A 20177-nucleotide genomic window follows, 5' to 3' on the forward strand; every position below is an offset into this window, starting at 1 on the left:
TAACTGGCAGAATTTTTAACATTTTGACAAAAATTTTTAAAAGTCACAGAACATTTGTAGTTTTTCCCATAATTAATATTGCTTTGCATGGTTTCAGTTTGGATGATCAGTTTTATGGTCCTCTAGTACCATGCCAAATGAGGATGGCCTGCGTATAAATGGTACCACTATTTTCTTTATGGATAAACATTTTATTTATGTATCCAAAATTTTTTACTTGGGCCAAGTTCAGATATATAAATAACTTGAAATTTGTTTCTTTCCCATCTCTTAATATTTCTGATTTTGATTCTACTATGTCTATTGAATTTATTATTTAAACTGCTAAAAACAGAGTTTGTAAATTTTCTTATTGGCATACCTTAAGGAATATGTTCACATCAGTTTTTTTTTCAATATATTCATCCGATAAAAATTGTATGTTGTTATTTACTGGACTTTTTTTAATTCTTCCTATGTGAGTATAGAAAACAGTGACCCAAATAATATTTCCAAAAGACTATACTATAAACTGATTTTTAAAAATAAAATGTTAGGTCCCTAGACTGTAGCTATGCCAAAATTTAAATGTAGGCATTTTTCCCAGGAACTTATTCCCTTTGCTTTCAAAAACTTTACAGACTGGTGTTAAAGTGGAAAATAAATAAGGAGTATAGTCATAGATACAGGAAATAAATGGAGGCCTTTCTACGATAGTGGTAATAATTCCAGTGTATTAAAGATATAATAATATCACATTAAAAAGTAGCAAAGACATTCTTTGTCCTACTTATTTACCTTTCATTTTAACATTGAGAGAATTGAGATGTAATATAAGATACTTAGAATCTGTTTTTGGGTTGCCTTGGTAGCTCAGTCGGTTGAGTGTTCAACTCTTGACCTGGGGTTGGGTCATGATCTCAGGGTCACGAGATGGAGCTCTGCATCAGGCTCCGTGCTCAGCAGGCAGTCTCCTTGAGATTCTCTGCCCACCCCCGCAGCCTCTCTGTCTTTCTCTGTCTCAAACAAATAAATAAGTAAATCTTTAAAGAAAAAAAAAAAAGAACTAGAATCTCTTATCTACTCAAGTAACTCAAATCCATTCAAGTCTTTCTATCAGTTCATTCATACATCCAAGTCTTATCATAAATTAATTAATGGGCACTTCCTGTGAGCCAGGAACTGTTCTAAACACTGAGGATACCACATTGAATAAAATTAAGAACTTCAATTAAAACTCTGAAGGAGCTTATATACCATCTCTTACTCTACCTCTAAAATCTGATTTATAATTATCTTTCACTGTACTATAAAAGTTTCCACCTGACCCATTCTCTTCCATTCTACACATCTCAGAGTCTCTATCTTTATTTTATATCATATGCCTGAATCTGTTTTTTCTCTGATATATACATCAATCTTATTTAAATTCTTCCTATGCCTCTAAGCCCACAGTAACTCAGGAATATGCCTTTGTTTTTCATTCAGTGAAAGCTAAATTAAAGAAAAAAAGAAAAAGTACTGACTTTCTTATAGACCCGAGTAACCACAGAATGCTAACAATAAAAGGAAATTCAGCACCCTCCCCTACTGCTAAGTACCTGAATTTTTCTTTCTTTTCTTCTTAAAAAATAGTTTAACCTAATTAAAAAAAGGATTTGACTCACCTGACTTGTTCCCATTCAGGCAAAGCTCTTTACTCCAAGTGACTTCATTGGCTACTGGTCAGACTTCATATTGGTCTTCTTTAGATCACGTGTTGGGTTCTGTGGCTGAGATGGAGTAGGAATGAGATCATGAAGAAAAGATCATGACTATTGCTGCCCCCTTATTAAAGTCTCTGGATATGGGACAAACCCTTCAAAGGAAATTGTACATACAGAAGATACCATGTTTAACATGTCTAGTCGACCATTAAAAGAAGTTGTACCTCCACTGCATTCTGTTTCATCATGGGCTAGATGAGAGAAGAAACTCTGGTCAGAAAAACAGCTGGTAGCCAAAGAAAGGGAAGCATGTGGTTAGACTCAAGTATTCACAGAAATAAACATAAATAAGTAAATAAATAAATGCATACTTTTAAAAAAAAGGAAAAGGAAATAGGCTTATGACAGAACTTTCTATATCTATGTGCCTCTTACCCTGGCTCCTTGTTCTTCATCTTCTTCCTGACACTACTCAAGAGCTTCTTAGCCCCCACCTTCCTAGAGCTGCTATACCACCCTAGGGAGCCACCACCACTGCCTTAATGCTGAAGACATTTCTTATGTTCTATTATAAAAAGTGAAGAAACTTAGCTCTGATAATATTTTTACTTGTGGAATCTCACGTAACACTTGAACAACTGAGAACAGTATGTCTCGTGCTTTGTAATTAGGGTGATATTTAGCTGTCTCAAAAAAAGTATAAACTCAGAGCAAAATTGAGTCAAAACATTGGGTCTATTAGATGCTGTTGGTAAATGAGTGATTTTGATAACACCATGTTTATGAGATATATAATTCTTTTGATTGATTTGTCTTGGTGATCTATAATTAATGTTTGTGTTTATCGATGAGAATGAGTCTATATTTGAAAACTACATGCATCTAGAATAAGTAGAAAGACAAAATATTCAATTCTTGATAAATGTCAAACTGACATGATTCTACCTTGCTACCTGTATCACTTTGGTCAAATTGTTTAATTCTTAGAACTGTTTTCTTATCTGTAAAGATGGGGGAAATAACTCCTTTGTAGGATTGCCATTGAATCGATGGAAGTATTTGGAAATGGCTGGTACATCATCTGGCACATAGTAGCTCAATGAAGTTCCTTTCTTCCCTTTCCCCCGTCTTTTTTCCCCTCCTTCTTTCTCATGACCACTTCTCTGTTCTCTTTCTAATAGTCTAAACACAAAAGGTCCAAGCTCCCACAGGACAGTCCTTTTCCTCTGCCCTCTTGTTTTTTTCCTTTTGTTACCTCATTGTGACTAATACGCTTACATACAATAGAGAGGTAACAAAAAAAATTAGTTTCTAGCCTTGTTTTCTTAGTTTCTCCTGTCTTTTCTCTGGTTCCCAAGAGATCTGTTTACTTAAGCATTTTATTGTTACTTTAAGTTTACTATCTCAGAAGCTGCTTAAATCACTTTCTTATTTTTCAAATAGACACCTCTTATAATTTCCTTATTGTCTAGCCATAGCGTTACTTTCTTCTTTAATTCATTAATACAAGTTGATAAAGCCCTCAGTGATTAATCCTGAATGACTCTTTAACTCCATTATTCTATATCCTGTAATTCTAAAAACTTATCATCAGTTGGCAGTACATTAATTTCAAGTTTTTGTATTTGTGAGCTCAAATTATTTCAGTTTTTTAGTTAGAATTTTCTTAAAATCCTATGAGGTACTCTCTGTATTTTGCTAGATTTATTTATTTATTTGAGAGAAAGAAAGTACACACACATGTGCATACACATACTCTTGCTTGAGGGAGAGGGAAGAGGAAGAAAAGCAGTCTCCCATCTGAATGCAGAGGCCTATGCATGGCTCCATCTCAAGACCCTGAGATCATGACCTGAGCTAAAATCAAGAGTCAGATGCTTAACCGACTGAGCCACAAAAGACCCAGAAGTTCTATGAGGCTCCACAGAAAAGAACTTTTTCTTTATTTTTTTTTTAAATATGTCTAAACCTAGTAAACCATAGATTGGTTTACTGATTGTTGATTAGAGCTATACCAATTTGACTCCTAAGTGTTCCTTTATTTCTTTCCTCCTGTTCTTTTGTTCCACTTCTTTCATCTTGCTCAAAGACCTTTCTAGAAGAAAAAGGATATTATCTATATTATATCTTTGGGCATTAGTAATGAGATTAAAGATTTGATTTGAGTTCTAGTATATGGAAAAAATTTTTGATACTAATTTTTTAGCCCTATAAAACCCCTTTTTTCATAGGATCTATGAGCAACCTCTTTGATTTTTCTTAGGTCATGTATGGAGTGTGATAACAATGTTTTGGATTAGAGAAACTGCCAGATTATGGTCCAGTTTTTCAGTAATTACCAATAGATTACTTCCGAGGGCATTTTGCTTCAGCGTTAATAAAGTAAAGATGACTTGATAGAGCCTGGTGTTGGTCTCTATGCTGGGCATGGAGACTGCTTAAGATTCTCTCTCTCCCTCTCCCTCCTACCCTACCCGCTTCTCCAAAAATAAATAATAGATAAATAATAAACTAAAATCAACCTTTAAAAAGCTTCGATAAGATTTAATAGATCCATTGCTGGATACCAGCTTTATATAGAAGATGCTGTTTTAATTCTCTATTTAATACTATGCTGCCATTTTTGTTGATAGTAACAAATAGTTCAATTACTCATAATAAAAAAATAAATAAGAAATAAATTATAAAAAGCCATTGATGAGGAAACCAAAAGTTGGGATAAAAAAGCACTTAGAACCTTTGTTTAGTTTTAGGCTTGTATGAGCTTACGGTTCATAGCATGTCTTCACCTTTAACCTTGCAGGGACTCAAAGGCTATCCAGGGCTCCCCGGACGCCAAGGTGAACCAGTAAGTACTTCATTTATAAAACTTGTATCTTCTCCAATAAAAATGACACACATTGGTGAACTCCACTGAGAGATTATTTTCCCCTACTTATTAAGATCTTCTTCTCAATGATTTTTACTCTGTTTAGTGCAGGACAGACTTTTTCAGTTGCTCATGTTATAGGTTTGTTTTTGTTTTTTTCCCAGATCCTTGACTGACTTTAACTATCTGCATAACATGTTCCAGAACAGCAGTTCTTAAACGTTTGAGGTTCACAAACCCCTTTAAGAATGTTATAAAGGCTATGAGCTCTTTCCCAAGAAAACACACATTTTCACACACATGCATGCACACACACACACACACACATTTGATTTATTTTTATTTTTTGTTTCATTTTTTCTTTCACACATTTGACTTTTTTTTAAAGATTTTATTTGAGAGAGACAGAGAGAAAGTGCATGCACACACATGAGTGGGAGGGAGGGGTAGAGGGAGAGGGAGAAGTAGATTTCCCACTAAGCAGGGAGCCCGATGTTGGGCTTTATCTCAGGACCCCGGCATCATGACCTGAGTGGAAGGCAGATGCTTAACCAGGCAGATACTTACTAAGTCACCCAGGTGCCCCACACGTTTGATTTTTTATACAGTTTCAGGAGTTTGCCTATTTACAAAAGCCTACTCATAACTGTTAATTTCCTAACTTTTGCATAAGGGAATGTAAATAAATTTTAATAAAAATCCAAATTAGAATAGCACATATGTTATTGTCCATTATACACATACACACATATTTAAAAGTCAGAATAGTTTGGGAACTATTTAATTTTTAATCATGTTATTCTTTCTCTCTCCCATCAGAAAATAATATATGTCATAGAAAAAAAAATAAAGCCATATCTCTTGTTTTCAATGTAATGTGTACTAGGTCAGTATAAATAAAGCAGTGAAAAGGGTAAGAGATAAGGAACTAACTAGGGTGATGGACACCATTATTGGAGATTGATCAAAGAGCCTCAGGAAGCCCTAAAGAGAGCTCCAGAAAGAAATGTGATAGAATGTCCCCGAGGAAAGATATAAATGAAATAAAGTTAATTTTCTCTTTCATTCATGTTAAGTGGGACAGTACATTCTGTTCAGTCCTGAGGCACAATTTCTCAAGATTATTAATTACTAGAAATGGCAAGTAAAGTGATATATTATATTATATTATTATTCCACTTTACTAATTCTACATGGTAGCAGTGCTGGGATTCTCAGTGAAGTCTGATTGTCTCAGAGTGTGTGCTTTTAATGCTTGGTGTTAGAAGTGGGATTGGGGCAGGTTTCCTATTCCTAATTTCTCCAGGGTCTAGAGATAGATCTTTGTGTCTAAATTGCTCCAATCTATAGATTTAAGTGGGCCAACTTTTTCGTTTTTAACCATTTTGAAGTGCATAGTGAATTTTAAGTTGTAGTGTTTGCTTTGAGTTTCTTTTGAGCTTCCGTGGTTGTCACAGTGATTTTAGGGTGTGGTTGGCTTAGACATGTTTATGCCATAGAAGACTGCTGAAGGCTTACTTGTTTACTTTGTTTACTGCCATTCCAGGAGAGCAGAATTTAGCCATCCCCTGGAATTCTTTTTGTATTTCTCTTCACAGCTGGAATGTGTTAGATCTCTACATGTTACCCTAATACTCTCCATGAAAATCCATTCAAAATGAGATTTCCTTTATGTCTTAAAACAGATTGCTTTTTAATAGAGCTCAATTAATCTAATTTGCCTAGGAGAAGAATGAAAGGTGTGGTGGTTGGCCTTAGCCAGACAGTGACCTACAGAACAAAAACAGCCCTTTTAATTGGTTTCACTGCTTTCTATTGGCATACCCAAATACAAGGTTTTGTGAATGTCTGGATATAGTCCTATGTATTTTAGAATTGGATGAGGCATAAAGGAAGCTATTGTAAATAGATTGGAGCAAATCTCATAATTAGAGGGCTTTCCCTAGAGTACTATTGGAAGTTACGTTCACTTCAGAACCACACTAGAGAAGAAGCCTTGGATGGTCTTCTCTGGAATTAGACCTGCTGATTCAAATCCTGGCTTCCCACATACTAGCTGAGTGACTTTCTGCTGGTGATAGACACTATATGTCTCATGTTTTAATCTGTAAAATAGGGATAACGATACCTACCTTATAGGGTTTAGACAGATTTAAATAAGATAATACTTATAAAATACTTGAAATAGTGCCTGGCATATGACAGGAGCTAAATGAATATTATGGGAATATAATATTATATATTATACATTATTTTAATAAGTTAATATTTAGTATAGAAACATGGTTTCTGAAATTCATAGGATAAATCTCTCCATATGTAGATAAGAATTTTGTTCTGTACTTCTCAGAAAGCCACTGTTTTATTTACATTCTGTTAAATTATCCATTGTCATATATATATATATATATATATATACATATATGTATATACACACACACACACTCATCTACATATATATATATATATATATATATATATATATATAGATAAATGTCTATATGTATATAGGGTACATATATGTGTATGTATGTGTCTGTGCATGACATGACAACTTTCGTCAGATTGTCTGAGTTCTGAGTTCATATCCGGGCTCTGCTACTTACTCGCTGTGGCATCTCGGGCAAGTTTCATAACTTCTCTGTATCTTACTTTCTTCAAATGTAGAATAGAGAAAATAGTATCTGTCTCATAGACATAAAGTTAATGTAATGTGCTTATCATAGTGAGTAGCACATAAAAAGGACTCAGTAAATGTTCATTGTTGGAGGAAGTGGGAGAGGAGGGAAAGATAAGAAAACAAAATTGAGAGAGAGTCTGAGAAAAGTGGAGATAAAGATATATTAGGAGCCTACATGTCTAATAAAATGGGAGGGCAAAAATGTTCATCTATGATCCTCCAATTGCTTTTCCTTTGTCTGTTCTTTCTATAGATTTTCCAAATTTTTAGGAATTTAATAGTATTTCTGTACTTAAACTGAAGGTAGCACTCTCTGTGTGTTTCAGAGCAAAAGGGAAAAGGGCTAGTGTCTTTTATCTCTCACAAACAATAAGAAGGAAATGAATTTTACATAATAAATAAGTAATCCATGAAATTTACCTTTGCTGTCACCATCTAAGTTTAAGTAAAGGCAGTTCAGCATACATTCTTTTGGCATTTCCTTGGTTCAATGATTATTTAATAGACCTAAACTCTGGATACACTAATGAATGAATGAATAATTTTTCAATGAAGGAAAGTAAAAACAAAGTGGAAGTATTTCTTCTCACTTGACCCCCCAGTTGTATAGCAAGTTTCCTTTCTTATGCCTTTGAGTCTCCGTTCTTCAGCAAAAATTAAAATTTTTAATTTTAAAATTAAAAATACAAATTTGTCAACTTAAAATGACTTTACCCCCCAAAGTTAGTTTGAATTTTTAGATAGATCTGTGTCATGATAAAGGTACTTACCACTCAATATCCGTTTCTTTTTTTTTTTTTTAAGATTTTATTTATTTATTTGACAGAGAGAGATCACAAGTAGGCAGAGAGGCAGGCAGAGAGAGAGAGAGAAGCAGGCTCCCCGCTGGGCTGAGAGCCCGATGCGGGGCTCGATGCGGGGCTCGATGCGGGGCTCGATCCCAGGACCCTGGGATCAGGGCCTGAGCTGAAGGCAGAGGCTTTAACCCACTGAGCCACCCAGGCGCCCCTCAATATCCGTTTCTTAATCAGAATGAGTTTACTTTAGGAAGGAAGAAGAGATTGGTTCTGAGGTTCCCTGCCCCTTTTAATCTTCTGAGGGTCATGCTTAGACATTTAAGGAGAGTTGCAAGATGATTGAAATAAGAAGGAATTCAATATAAAAAGATAATGCTTATTAAGAATTGTACCCACTCTTTTTCTAGAATAAATATCTTCTTTATGTAGTGCTGGATTTTCCCATCCTAGATTTTACCATTATTAATATAGTCAGTGTCTCATTTAGAGCCCCTAATTGGACAGTTTTAATTTTTTTATTTAATAATTTTGGCTCATTTCTATTTGAAATAGGTGAAAACAGTCAGAGAAACAATGTGCAGTCCCCTTAGTACTTTTGTAGGGAAAAATTTCTTTATAAATTTGTGTATTATAGTTGTGTCAAATTTGTTTCCTTGGGCTTCTTTTGGTTTTGTTGTATTGTTTTATTTATTTCATTTTTTATTTCAGGGAATTCCAGGATTCACTGGTAATATTGGTGTACGTGGTTACCCTGGCAGGCAGGTGAGGTAACTAAATTTATACTTCTTCTTTTATGTTCCTTTTCATTAATGCATTGTATGCTCTGATTTTTAAGGTTAATGTTTAAATAATAATTTTATTTCTATTAAAAAATGAATTACTCATGGCAAATAATTTCAAAATTAAAATTATAAAAATCCTTAAAAAATGTTACTGTAGAAAGTTTTGGTTAAAATGGGAGTGGGGTTTTTAAACATGTGTGATGTGATACAGTGGAAACTTCAAAATTAAAATGCCCAAGGGTCTCATAAGATTTTAAAATGATCCCGCTACTGATTTTCCAATACTGCCACTCACTGTAATGAAGTAATGGTAGAAGTTAAGACTGTATAACAAGCATTATTTTTTAATAGCAGAGTTATAAAAATGTGAGACACAGTTTGGCAGTGCTATGTATACCACTACCGAATACTTTTATGTGAAATGAATTCAAGTCTTTCTATACAGTTTTGGAAATTCATTCTAAACATTTCATATTTATTCTCCTCTCATTTATAACTTTATCTATTTCTTATAGACTAATAATAGAACAAATTTTATTTCTGAGGTTTTCGTGAATTGAAGACTTACTCTTGAAATTAATTACTCATTTAGTATACTAGAAAACTATAGTTATAATATCTTTTTAATTCTCAAGGATGAGGGAAATGAAAATGCCAAAAAAAGTAACAAAATTCCATATTTTAGCCCTTTAAAAATTCTTGAAGAGTAATGTGCATTATAATCTTACCACCAAGTGATAATTTGTGTTGTCTGAAGCATATATAAATACTCAAGCATATGGACATTGATCTGAAATTAAAAGTGTGTTGATTTTTTTAAATTATGGGAATATATTTTATATGAGTTAGTTAGAAGTGTTTTCAAAGAACATGGTTTTCCAATGAGAAATGGATTAAGATTTATTTTTTGTATCTTATAATGTGTGTTAATTTACTTTGCTTAGATATCTAAAACACATTTTTGCATAGATTACATATAATACCTCTTTTGATTCTGAAATTCTAAAAATTCCTTGGACATATATAATCTTAATTATACTTAGCTTTGAATTTTATACTTGTGACAATGACACCTCTTTATATGCCTATTTTATCAACAGTGCTTTCAGAATACTGTAGTATGATAATGATGTCTTTTGTTCACACTAGGGTTTAGCTGGACCAGAAGGTAACCCAGGCCCTAAAGGTGTACGAGTAAGTAAGCATTTTTATCATCTTGTAAGCATGTTTGCATAAAAGTCAAATGAAGTATGTAAAATAGATATCATTTTCATACTTCCATAGGAAGTTTGAATGTAATGCCAGTTTAGCCTGAAAAGAAATATATTTGTTTAATAGATACTTTCACTGTTAACAGTCACAGAAAGCAGTCTTATAGCAGTAGGTTTTTCCTCATTCTTTTCTAATACTTTCTGGCTGCTAGCTTAATGTCTGTTATGTTAGAATGGACTCTATCAACATTGGTAGTATAATTTATGTATGAACGTATATAGACATAAGAAATCATGATAAAAAACATGAGGCAAAAAAATCATAGTAATTTCAAGGCTGAGATAATATGATATAAAAACTATATGGAGTAAAAAAGATTTTATCTGCAAAGAAGGAAGTAAGCTTATCATATCAAGAATATACCATTGCACTTTAAACCACTAAAGAGTTTAGTCACTTTTAATTATTAAGGGAGTGAAAAAAAATTCCTGTGATATCTTATGTAGTGTGCTACAAATTAAAATCAAAGCTGGTCTAGGAAAAATTAGAGAAAGTAAACTGGAATTTTTGTTTTTAAAATGCTCTACTTTTAATAGCAAGTTATCTTCCAGAATCTACATCTATGCCTTATATTATCTAAAATCCTTTTTTGAGGGGCGCCTAGGGAGGCTCAGTTGGTTAAGTATCTGATTCTTGATTTCAGCTCAGGTCATGATCTCAGGGTGGTGAGATGGAGCCTCGTGTTGAGCTCCATGCTGGGTGTGGAGCCTGCTGAAAATTCTTTCTCTTCCTCTCCCTCTGCCCCATCCCTCTCTCTCTTAAAAAATACAGATAAATAAAAAATGAAATACCTTTTTCAAATAAAGCATAAAGTATTTAAACAGTATGTGCTATAATGATGCTTTAAATTTTAAAAATTTCTAAGTAATACTTTCATATGTATTTTCTTTTTTTATTTTGCTATCAATCCTGTGAAATAATTTTACAGATGAGAAAATAGCAAGCTAAGGAATTTACACTAGTTGGCAAAGTCCTATCTGGCCAAAGAACCAAAATCTTCTTCTTCTTCTTTTTTTTTTTTTAAATAATCTTTATTTTTTTTTAATTTCTTTTCAGTGTACCAGAATTCATTGTTTATGTACCACACCCAGTGTTCCATGCAATACGTCCCCTCCATAATACCCACCACCAGGCTCACCCAACCTCTCACCCCCTGCCCCTTCAAAACCCTCAGATTTTTTTTCAGAGTCCATAGTCGCTCATGGTTCATCTCCCCTTCCAATTTCCCCCAACTGCCTTTTCTTCTCCATCTCCCCATGTCCTCCATGTTATTTCTTATGCTCCACAAATAAGTGAAACCATATGATAATTGACTCTCTCTGCTTGACTTATTTCACTCAGCATAATCTCTTCCAGTCCCACCTGTGTTGATACAAAAGTTGGGTATTCATCCTTTCTGATGGAGGCGTAATACTCCATAGTGTATATGGACCACATCTTCCTTATCCATTCGTCCGTTGAAGGGCATCTTGGTTCTTTCCACAGATTGGTGATTGTGGCCATTGCTGCTATGAACATTGGGGTAGAGATGGCCCTTCTTTTCACTACATCTGTATCTTTGGGGTAAATACCCAGTAGTGTAATTGTAGGGTCATAGGGAAGCTCTATTTTTAATTTCTTAAGGAATCTCCACACTGTTTTCCAAAGTGGCTGTACCAACTTGCATTCCCACCAACAGTGTAAGAGGATTCCCCTTTCTCCATATCCTCTCCAACACACATTATTTACTGTCTTGTTATTTTGTAAGGTGGTATCTCAATGTGGTTTTTTTTTTGTATTCTTTAGTGTTTTATTTTTTGTTTTATTTTTCTTTTTTAACTTTTTATTATTATTATTATTTTTAAATTTCTTTTCAGCGTAACGGTATTCATTGTTTTTGCACTGCACCCAGTGCTCTATGCAATCTGTGCCCTCTCTAATACCCAACACCTAGAACCAAAATCTTCTTACCTCTAGCTATGTACTCTTTCCGCTATCCTATACTCTCTACCCTTCTATTAAGTAGGAATATAGTGGGAAAAAGTCACGTATTTTTTTTTATTAGAAAGTGTACCAAAAGCACATATCGACTTGGATCTGTGAAGTAGAGAATAGTGGTCAAGAACCTGGGCTTTGGAGTTAGGCCTGCTTTTTTCCCTTCATTTAAAAAATCTTATTAGATAGTGGTAGCGAAACTTACCTTTAAGGTAGTTACAATAACTGCCAGAGATTAACATTCTTAAACCATAGTGTCTAGCATAGACAATCCATTTTCTATGAAGACTTTAATCATTTTATTGGAATTTTGGAGTATTTTCTGTGCATGAACTTGGAACTCCAAGACATGTTATTTGGTACCATGCAGTTTTCCTTTACTGTATTTTCTCATCTTGCTTCAGTGATTCCCAGAACTTTTCTAAGTTCTTCTTTATACCATTATATTACACATCCTTATGTACTGTATTATGTATCCTTTTGTTGCTTTTTTCCTCACTTGTATAGAAACTGTTGTCTGGGTTTTAACTATTTTTAGGATGGGTTTTTAGATTTTGACAGCCATCTTCATAAAAGCAGTTAAAAAATAACAAATATAATTTATTTTCTGATTGATTCAATTGATTTAATTCTTTAATTTTCCTTTGGGAATACAGGGGGATTCAGGAAGGCCATTTCTATAGTCTTCACATTCACAGAGGGTCTCAAATGTGGACTTTTTTTTTTTTTAAGTTTTTGTTTTTTGTTGGTTTTTTTTTTTTTTGACAGAGAGAGAGATCACAAGTAGGCAGAGAGGCAGACAGAGAGAGAGAGGGGGAAGTAGGCTCCCCGCTCAGCAGAGAGCCCAATGCGGGGCTCGATCCCAGCACCCTGAGATCATGACCTGAGCTGAAGGCAGAGGCTTAACACACTGAGCCACCCAGGTGCCCCACAAATGTAGACTTTTAACATTAACTTCAAATCCACATTTGATTAAAAAGACAAAAATTACAAAAACACACTGACAGGATTATAAGATGTTTTTCATTTGATTTGTGTCCCATATGCTACCACTATAAATTAATATTTTTATAAATCATGTTGGTAAATGATCTTTTGACTGACAGCATTATTTGATTCCATTTTTTGGTGTTATGATATTACTTCTATGTGCATTTTTTTAAAGATTGTATTTATTTGAGGCAGAAAGAGAAAGCGCAAGCATGAGTGAGGTTGGGGGGTGCAAAAGGAGAAGTAGAAGCAGACTTTTCACTGAGTACGGAGCTGGATGTGGGGCTTGATCCCAGGACCCTGGGATCATGACCTGAGCCATAGGTAAATGCTTAACTGACCGAACCACCTAGGTCCTCTGATATTACTTTTATGTTAAATGTATATTTTGTAACCCTCTTTTGGCATTTCTTTGTGTAATTATTGCTCAGTGCTTCAAAAAGTAGAAGTGTGTAAAGCCTCTTCTGACTTTTTAGTGGCCCTACTGATGACACAAAATTGCATCTAACTGGATATACAACCTTCAGTCTAAAATTAAAAAGCATATATGTTATTATTTTTTTATTGTTCTTGTTTCATTACACATTAAACTCTAGTTTAGGGGTAGTGCCTGAGAATGACCACAACCCCATGTGATTTCATAGTGGGTGCTGCTGGCATTTTATTTCTGTTAGCATGAGCATAATAATTATTAAGAAACCTTTATGAAACACCTGTGTGATCACTCATTAAAATCTTTAATTGTAAAATGTCTTTGCACCCTAGTCAGGCTATGTTGAGTAGAGGTCTTTCTTCTGAGGTCTCAGCTGATTAGTGCAGCAATAAGTGTGTGCCAGTTAGGCTGTCTATTCTTTTTATTTATAAGCAAAAATTCAGTTGTATATGTTATACAAAACATATACAAAACAAACAAAACAAAAGTTAAGGCTTTTTAAACTTGAGGCTAACTGTAGCTGGTGATTCTGAAAATACATAGAGCTTGTCATCATAATCCTAAATGTTTTGATATCAGGAATGTTTTTGGATGCTTCATTTTATAAGAAACTTTTCAAATCCTCCACATGCTTGGCTTTTAAGCAAACAAATTATAATGCTTTACTTACTATTTAAGTAGAAGGAAACTAGTTTTCTCTTTTTAAAAAATTTTTGCTTGTTCGTACAAACTCTGGAATGTAGGGAATTTTAAAGGTATTTTTCTTTGTCAAAGAAAAGTGCTGCTCTCACCAAGGCAACACCCAACTAGCTTTCACTCAGAGATTAAATCCCTCCCAAGGTTCTTATTCCAGGCAAAACAGAAATGATTCCTGAGATATTCTGATGATGTGTAAGTCAGTAAGAAAAAAAATGTAAAATCTACATAACATAAAAATTTCCATTTTATCCATTTTTAAGAATACAGTTTAATGGTCTTAGTCTGGGCTGCAGTATAGAAATACTATAGACTGGATGGTTTAAATGACAAATTTTGTGTCTCAAAGTTCTGGAGTCTGAGAAGTTCAAGATCAAGGCACCAGCAGATCCTGTATCTGATGATGGCTCACTTCATGGGCTATAGACAGTTGCCTTTCTACTGTATCCTCACATAGCTGAAATAGCAGTCACCTCTAATCCCATTCATGGAGGCTCTACCCTCATGACCTGACTACTTCCCAAAGGGCCCACCTCGAATACTGACACACTGGAGACTACAGTTCAACATATTAATTCAGTCCATAGCAGGAGGCATGAAGTACATTCACATTGTTGTACAGCTATCACCACCATTCACTTCCAGAACTTTCTATCTTCCCATACTGAAACTCCATACCCTTTAAAAAGTAACTCCTCATTCTTAGTTCCTCCCAACTTAAGGCAACCATTCTACTTTCTGTCTTGATTTCAAGGTCATGAGTTCAAGCCCCATACTGGGCTCTGCAGTGGGTGTGGAGCCTACTTAAAAAACAAAACAAAACAAAAAACATCTATTCTGATGATGTGTAAGTCAGTTGAACGTGCTTGGCAGTGTTGCATTGACAGTTCTAATTGGGATATCCTGGACCAACACTGTTTTAGTAATTTTCTCTGGATTTGCTCACAGTTTTTCTTTTACACATGTGAATGGATTTTCTTTATTTTTATTTTTCTTTCTTTTTTAAATTTAAATTCAATTAATTAACATTTAGTGTATTATTAGTTTTGGAGGTAGAGTCCAGTGATTCATCAGCTTATTTAATGCCCCATGCTCATTACATCAAATGGCCTCCTTAATGTCCATCATCCAGTTACCCTATCCCCATCCACCTTTCCTCCAGCAACCCTGTTTATTTCCTATGATTAGGAGTCTCATGTTTTTTCTCCTTCTCTGATTACATCTTATTTTTTCCTCCCTTCCCTTATGATCCTGTTTTTTTCCTTAAATTACACATATGAGTGAAATCATATGAAAATTATCTTTCTCTGACTTATTTTACTTAGCATAACACCCTCTAGTTCTATCCATATCATTGCAAATAGCGCAATTTCTTTCTTCTTCTTTTTTTAATGGTATTCTACATAGTGGGCACTTAAGTAATGTTTTAGAATCAGTGATCTAGGCTCGTATTACTTCAAATTTGGACCATCAAAAGAACCTTCTAACAGGTTTTCCTACGTTCATTGTTTCTTGTCTCAGATGTATTCTATATCCTGTCAATAGATTAATATTTGAGAAAGACAAATTAACCTCAAGGCACTACCACATTCCCTCAAGGCAGGAGCTTTCAGTTGTCTAAAACATAAAGTCTAAAATTCTTATCTTGAAATTTAAAGGTCTCCTTAACGTAGTGTCCAAACTATCATACACTTTCTTTTAAATTGATGAAGATATTATTATTTGCCACAGAGATGTAACTTTATCCTAACATAAAGTACAGTTGCATTGTTATTTATCCCCTGTTGTCAGGCCAGTTGGAATCTTCTTTAGGATACAATGCATCTTTGCTCTTCTCCAAAGCATTTACGGGTATAATGTTATCTGTTACCACTTATTACCGTTTACAAACACTTCGTGAAGTTCTCTGTTTCCACTTCCTATAATTGTTCTGCTTGGAGTTTCCTTTCTTCTCTCTCTCTCTCTTTTTAAAAAGATTTTATTTACTTATTTGACAGAGAGACACAGCAAGAGAGGGAACACAAGCAGGGGGAGTGGGAGAGGGAGAAGCAGGCTGAAATGCGGGCCTCGATCCCAGGACTCTGGGATCCTGACCTGAGCTGACTGAGCCACCCAGGCACCCCTGGAGTTTCCTTTTTCCATCCTTTGCTTTTCAGGACTTTACCTACTCTATATGCCTATCTCAAGTGCCAGTCTCTTATTAAGTCTTTTTTTTATTGCCTTTACCTCCTGTCACATTGGAATGAATTTCCTTTTCCTCTGTATTAAGTATCTTTTGATACTTCCATTCTGCCTTATATCTTAGTTAATTATATATTTTCTTCCCACTGTAAAATTCAACAAAGAAAAGGATTTGGTCTTGATTTTCATGGGTCACTGTCTTAAGTTATGGTCCCTACTTTTTTTTTTTTTTAAGATTTTATTTATTTATTTGTCAGAGCGAGAGAGGGAGAGAGAGCGAGCACAGGCAGACAGAATGGCAGGCAGAGGCAGAAGGGAGAAGCAGGCTCCCTGCCAAGCAAGGAGTCTGATGTGGGACTCGATCCCAGGACGCCGGGACCATGACCTGGGCCGAAGGCAGCTGCTCAACCAACTGAGCCACCCAGGCGTCCCCCTACTTTTTTTTTTAATGAAAAGATTGATCTGTAATTTCTGGAAGGAAGGTGATAAAGCAAGGAGAAGTTATTTATTCTGTTAAGCCTTAAAGTTTCATATTATTATGAAAAAATTTATTATCTCTACTTGGAATTACTTGCAGAGTATGTATTCAAATGAAATAATATAAAGATTATTTGCTTACTTTAAGGGTTTCATTGGCTCTCCTGGAGAAGTAGGACAACTAGGACCTGAAGGAGAAAGAGTAAGTCCATTTCCTTCAAATATTATTTCTAAAGTGATATGCTAATGATAGTATTAGACAGGTAATCTTATGGAGTAAAGCAAGCCAGCTTTAAGAAAAATCACCTACCAGAAATATAATTAAACTCCATGGAATTTTACTGAATTTTATTTTAAGGAAGTAAGATGATACAAATGTATACAGTTAGCTATTTTAAATTTAATTTAAAAAAAACACAAATTGAAATATTAAAATAACAAAATTATATTTTATAATTCATTAATCTTTGAGCATAAACTCTTGACAGGTCTTAAATTTTATAGTATAACACACCCACAGAGGATATATTTTTTGTTTAATTTAATAATGGAAGGTAGTTCATAAGTGTAGGTATGAGAAAGGTACTTTTGAGTGAAGACAGGATCTTTGCAGAATGGTTGTTATCTTAAAACAGTTAATCAAACTAGGTACAGAGTTCTGGCATTCCAACTTCATCATGTCTGATTTTCAGTGTTGTATGCAATTCATTGGTTTCTATTTGTATTCCTTCATCTTACTGCCAGTATTCAATGAAAAAAATAGAATCAAACAATATTAGGTTTGAAAATAGTCATATTCAGAATTTAGCATTCAACACTATTATTGTAGGTATGCTGTTCAAACCAGAATTTTCATTTCTGGAAACTGGTTTTTGCAAGTAAAAGTAAACCAGATTATTCTTTGCTGGGTGAATTTTTCAAATGCATAGTGTGAGTGAATTATATCACATTTTTCTTGTAATCACTTGTGAATTTCCTGCCAGAGAAGAAATATTCAAAGTTTAAATGTGCTCTAGTGACAATCAAAATGTCCAGTCTTCTTTGGTGAGATGAGGTGAAGATTTTCCCTTGTTGAATATACAAGTCATTTCTTTCACTTGCAGAAATATCTTCAGTGGGATCCCACAACTAAGCTACTTAATTGCCATGTGATACAGCAGACTTACAGATCATGTTCCCAATCTGTCAAGCAAAGAATTGAACTGCTTCTCATTGACAAAAGGAATATATGCAGTTTACAGTTATTACTCTGCTGCTCATGATATAGTACTTTCCTGACCTCATTTCTAGTAAATGATGTAATAAATAAAGCAAAATTATATGTCCTTGGAAATGTTATCATCTTGGATTTAAGGATCCCATCACTGACTATCATTAGATACATGCCTGTAATCATGATCATTAGTTTTGACCAGTCTAAGTGAAAATAGTAAGACCTGTCTCAAATCATAAATGTAAGACCATTTTGTGATATTTTGGCTGTCATGGATAACATGTCCTAATATAATTTGGCTACTTCAAAATTTTGATTAAAACTGTGAATAATATAGCTAACTGGGTGTTTTTATTATGTTATAAAATGTATACATGCAGAGAAGAGATAAGAAGCATAGAGAAGAGAGAAGAAGAGTAGAGAAGAACAAAGAGAGTATAATGCTAATCACTCCTGGAAAAAAATAGAAAAATTCCTTCCTGGGAGTCAGTAATATACGTCTGTGTAAATATATGGCAAAGTGCTTATATAATTTTGTCTGTAATATCCTTAGGTTTCCTGCTGAGATTTAGTAGAGCTACTAGATTTATAAAAATTAATTACCTTATTTTTTGAAAAAAGGTTTGCTATATTATGTAAAGATGTATAAAGTCTTAATGAAATGAGTCCTATTGCTTACCCATACATACTCTTCTGATAAGACATTAGATAAGTATTTATCAAACGCTGTTCAATTGAAAGTGGTTGGATTACTTCAACTAATGGTATCTTCTAACTTATCTGTATATACTGTCAATCCCAAGCTATATAGATCTGGCAGATTTCTTAGTCTTTAAGGCTTCCAAGTGATTCTAAGTCTCAGTGTGATTCTATCACTGAGATATTTTGGACCATAAGTAACAGAAAACCCCAACTCAAACTGGCTTTAAAATGAGGAAATTTTTAATAATGATGGCAATGATAATAGCAAACAGTTTACTGAATTGTTATATATATGCATGCACTGTGCAAATATTTTATATGAATTAACTCCTTTAACGTTCCCAAAACCCAGTGAGATAGGTACTATTATTATTATTCTCACTACAGATGGAAAAAAGATGAGGCATACAGAGAGAAAGACGTGTCTAAGACTATATACATGTAATAAGAGCAGAGCCAGGTTTTCAACACAGATGTTCAGCTCCAAAGCTTGAGAGTTTAAATATTATGCCCCACTGCTTCCTGTAGGACCAGAAATCTATAGGTTAGGCGGGATCTAGGCACATTATGATCTTGAGCACAGTGATACCATCTCTCCGCCTTGCCTTGCCTAATGTTGGCTTGACAAAGGCAGGTTTCCCATACAGTTGCAGAATTGCCAGTGTGAGGGCTAAACGTGCTTTCGTTTATGCCCAGCCAGAGAGATAGGGAGACAGATGAGGTGATTGTCCCTTAGATTTTGGAAAAGTAAGACCTTCCTGTTTATCTGGTTGTGTCAACTTTGGTTGTGTGCCTACCTCTGGACAAATAACTATCACCAGAGAAATGTCAGGATCCCATTTAGAAGTACAGATAGGATGCATTCCAGAAAAAAATCAGGTTGCTGTTATGAAGAAAAGGAGACACTTTAGTTAAATTAATATATTGAAGCTTTTATGAATGTCATACTAGTTTAAAGAACAATTCATTTTTCTCCATCATACTTCATTAATTGATGTTTGAGAAGGAAAAAAATGTCTGTAACATCTAATTCATTCATTTATTCAACAAATGTTGATTTTTTTACTTTTATATATTCTAGGGTGTTCCTGGGCTCCGGGGAAAGAGGGGTCTTAAGGGAAGACAGGTAATTCAACTTTGTTTTCTGAGGTTCAGTTCAGAGAAATAAAATCTAATTATGTGCATATTTCTCACCTATACAAATATAATTGTAGTTGTCCTTGTTGTCCACAACTATCTCATTCAACAGAATTTAATTTTTGCTAACTTGTCTATCAATTAATACCTGAGATTTTGAAGGAAATTTTAGATTAAAAAATAATGAAATTTAATGTTCCTAACCCATTTAATAGACCAGTAGAAAGGACCTTTATCCCTATGACAAAGAACTAAAATGTCACAGAAAATACCTAAACAGTTTAAAACA

The 20177-nt window shown here is 34.3% G+C and overlaps 1 protein-coding gene across 4 annotated transcripts in view; it reads left to right on the forward strand.

Moving 5' to 3' along the window:
- COL24A1 (collagen type XXIV alpha 1 chain) overlaps positions 1–20177 on the forward strand; it is a 402100-nt gene that overhangs the window by 77083 nt on the left and 304840 nt on the right. For all 4 annotated transcript variants that reach the window (XM_047727942.1, XM_047727945.1, XM_047727943.1 and 1 more), the window contains exons 9-13: positions 4489–4533; positions 8740–8793; positions 9963–10007; positions 16985–17038; positions 19833–19877. In XM_047727942.1, coding sequence (XP_047583898.1) covers positions 4489–4533; positions 8740–8793; positions 9963–10007; positions 16985–17038; positions 19833–19877 — 243 coding nt within the window. The remainder of the gene's footprint in view (positions 1–4488; positions 4534–8739; positions 8794–9962; positions 10008–16984; positions 17039–19832; positions 19878–20177) is intronic.

This window comes from Lutra lutra, chromosome 4 (genome assembly GCF_902655055.1).
Source record: "Lutra lutra chromosome 4, mLutLut1.2, whole genome shotgun sequence".
Lineage (NCBI taxonomy): Eukaryota > Metazoa > Chordata > Mammalia > Carnivora > Mustelidae > Lutra > Lutra lutra.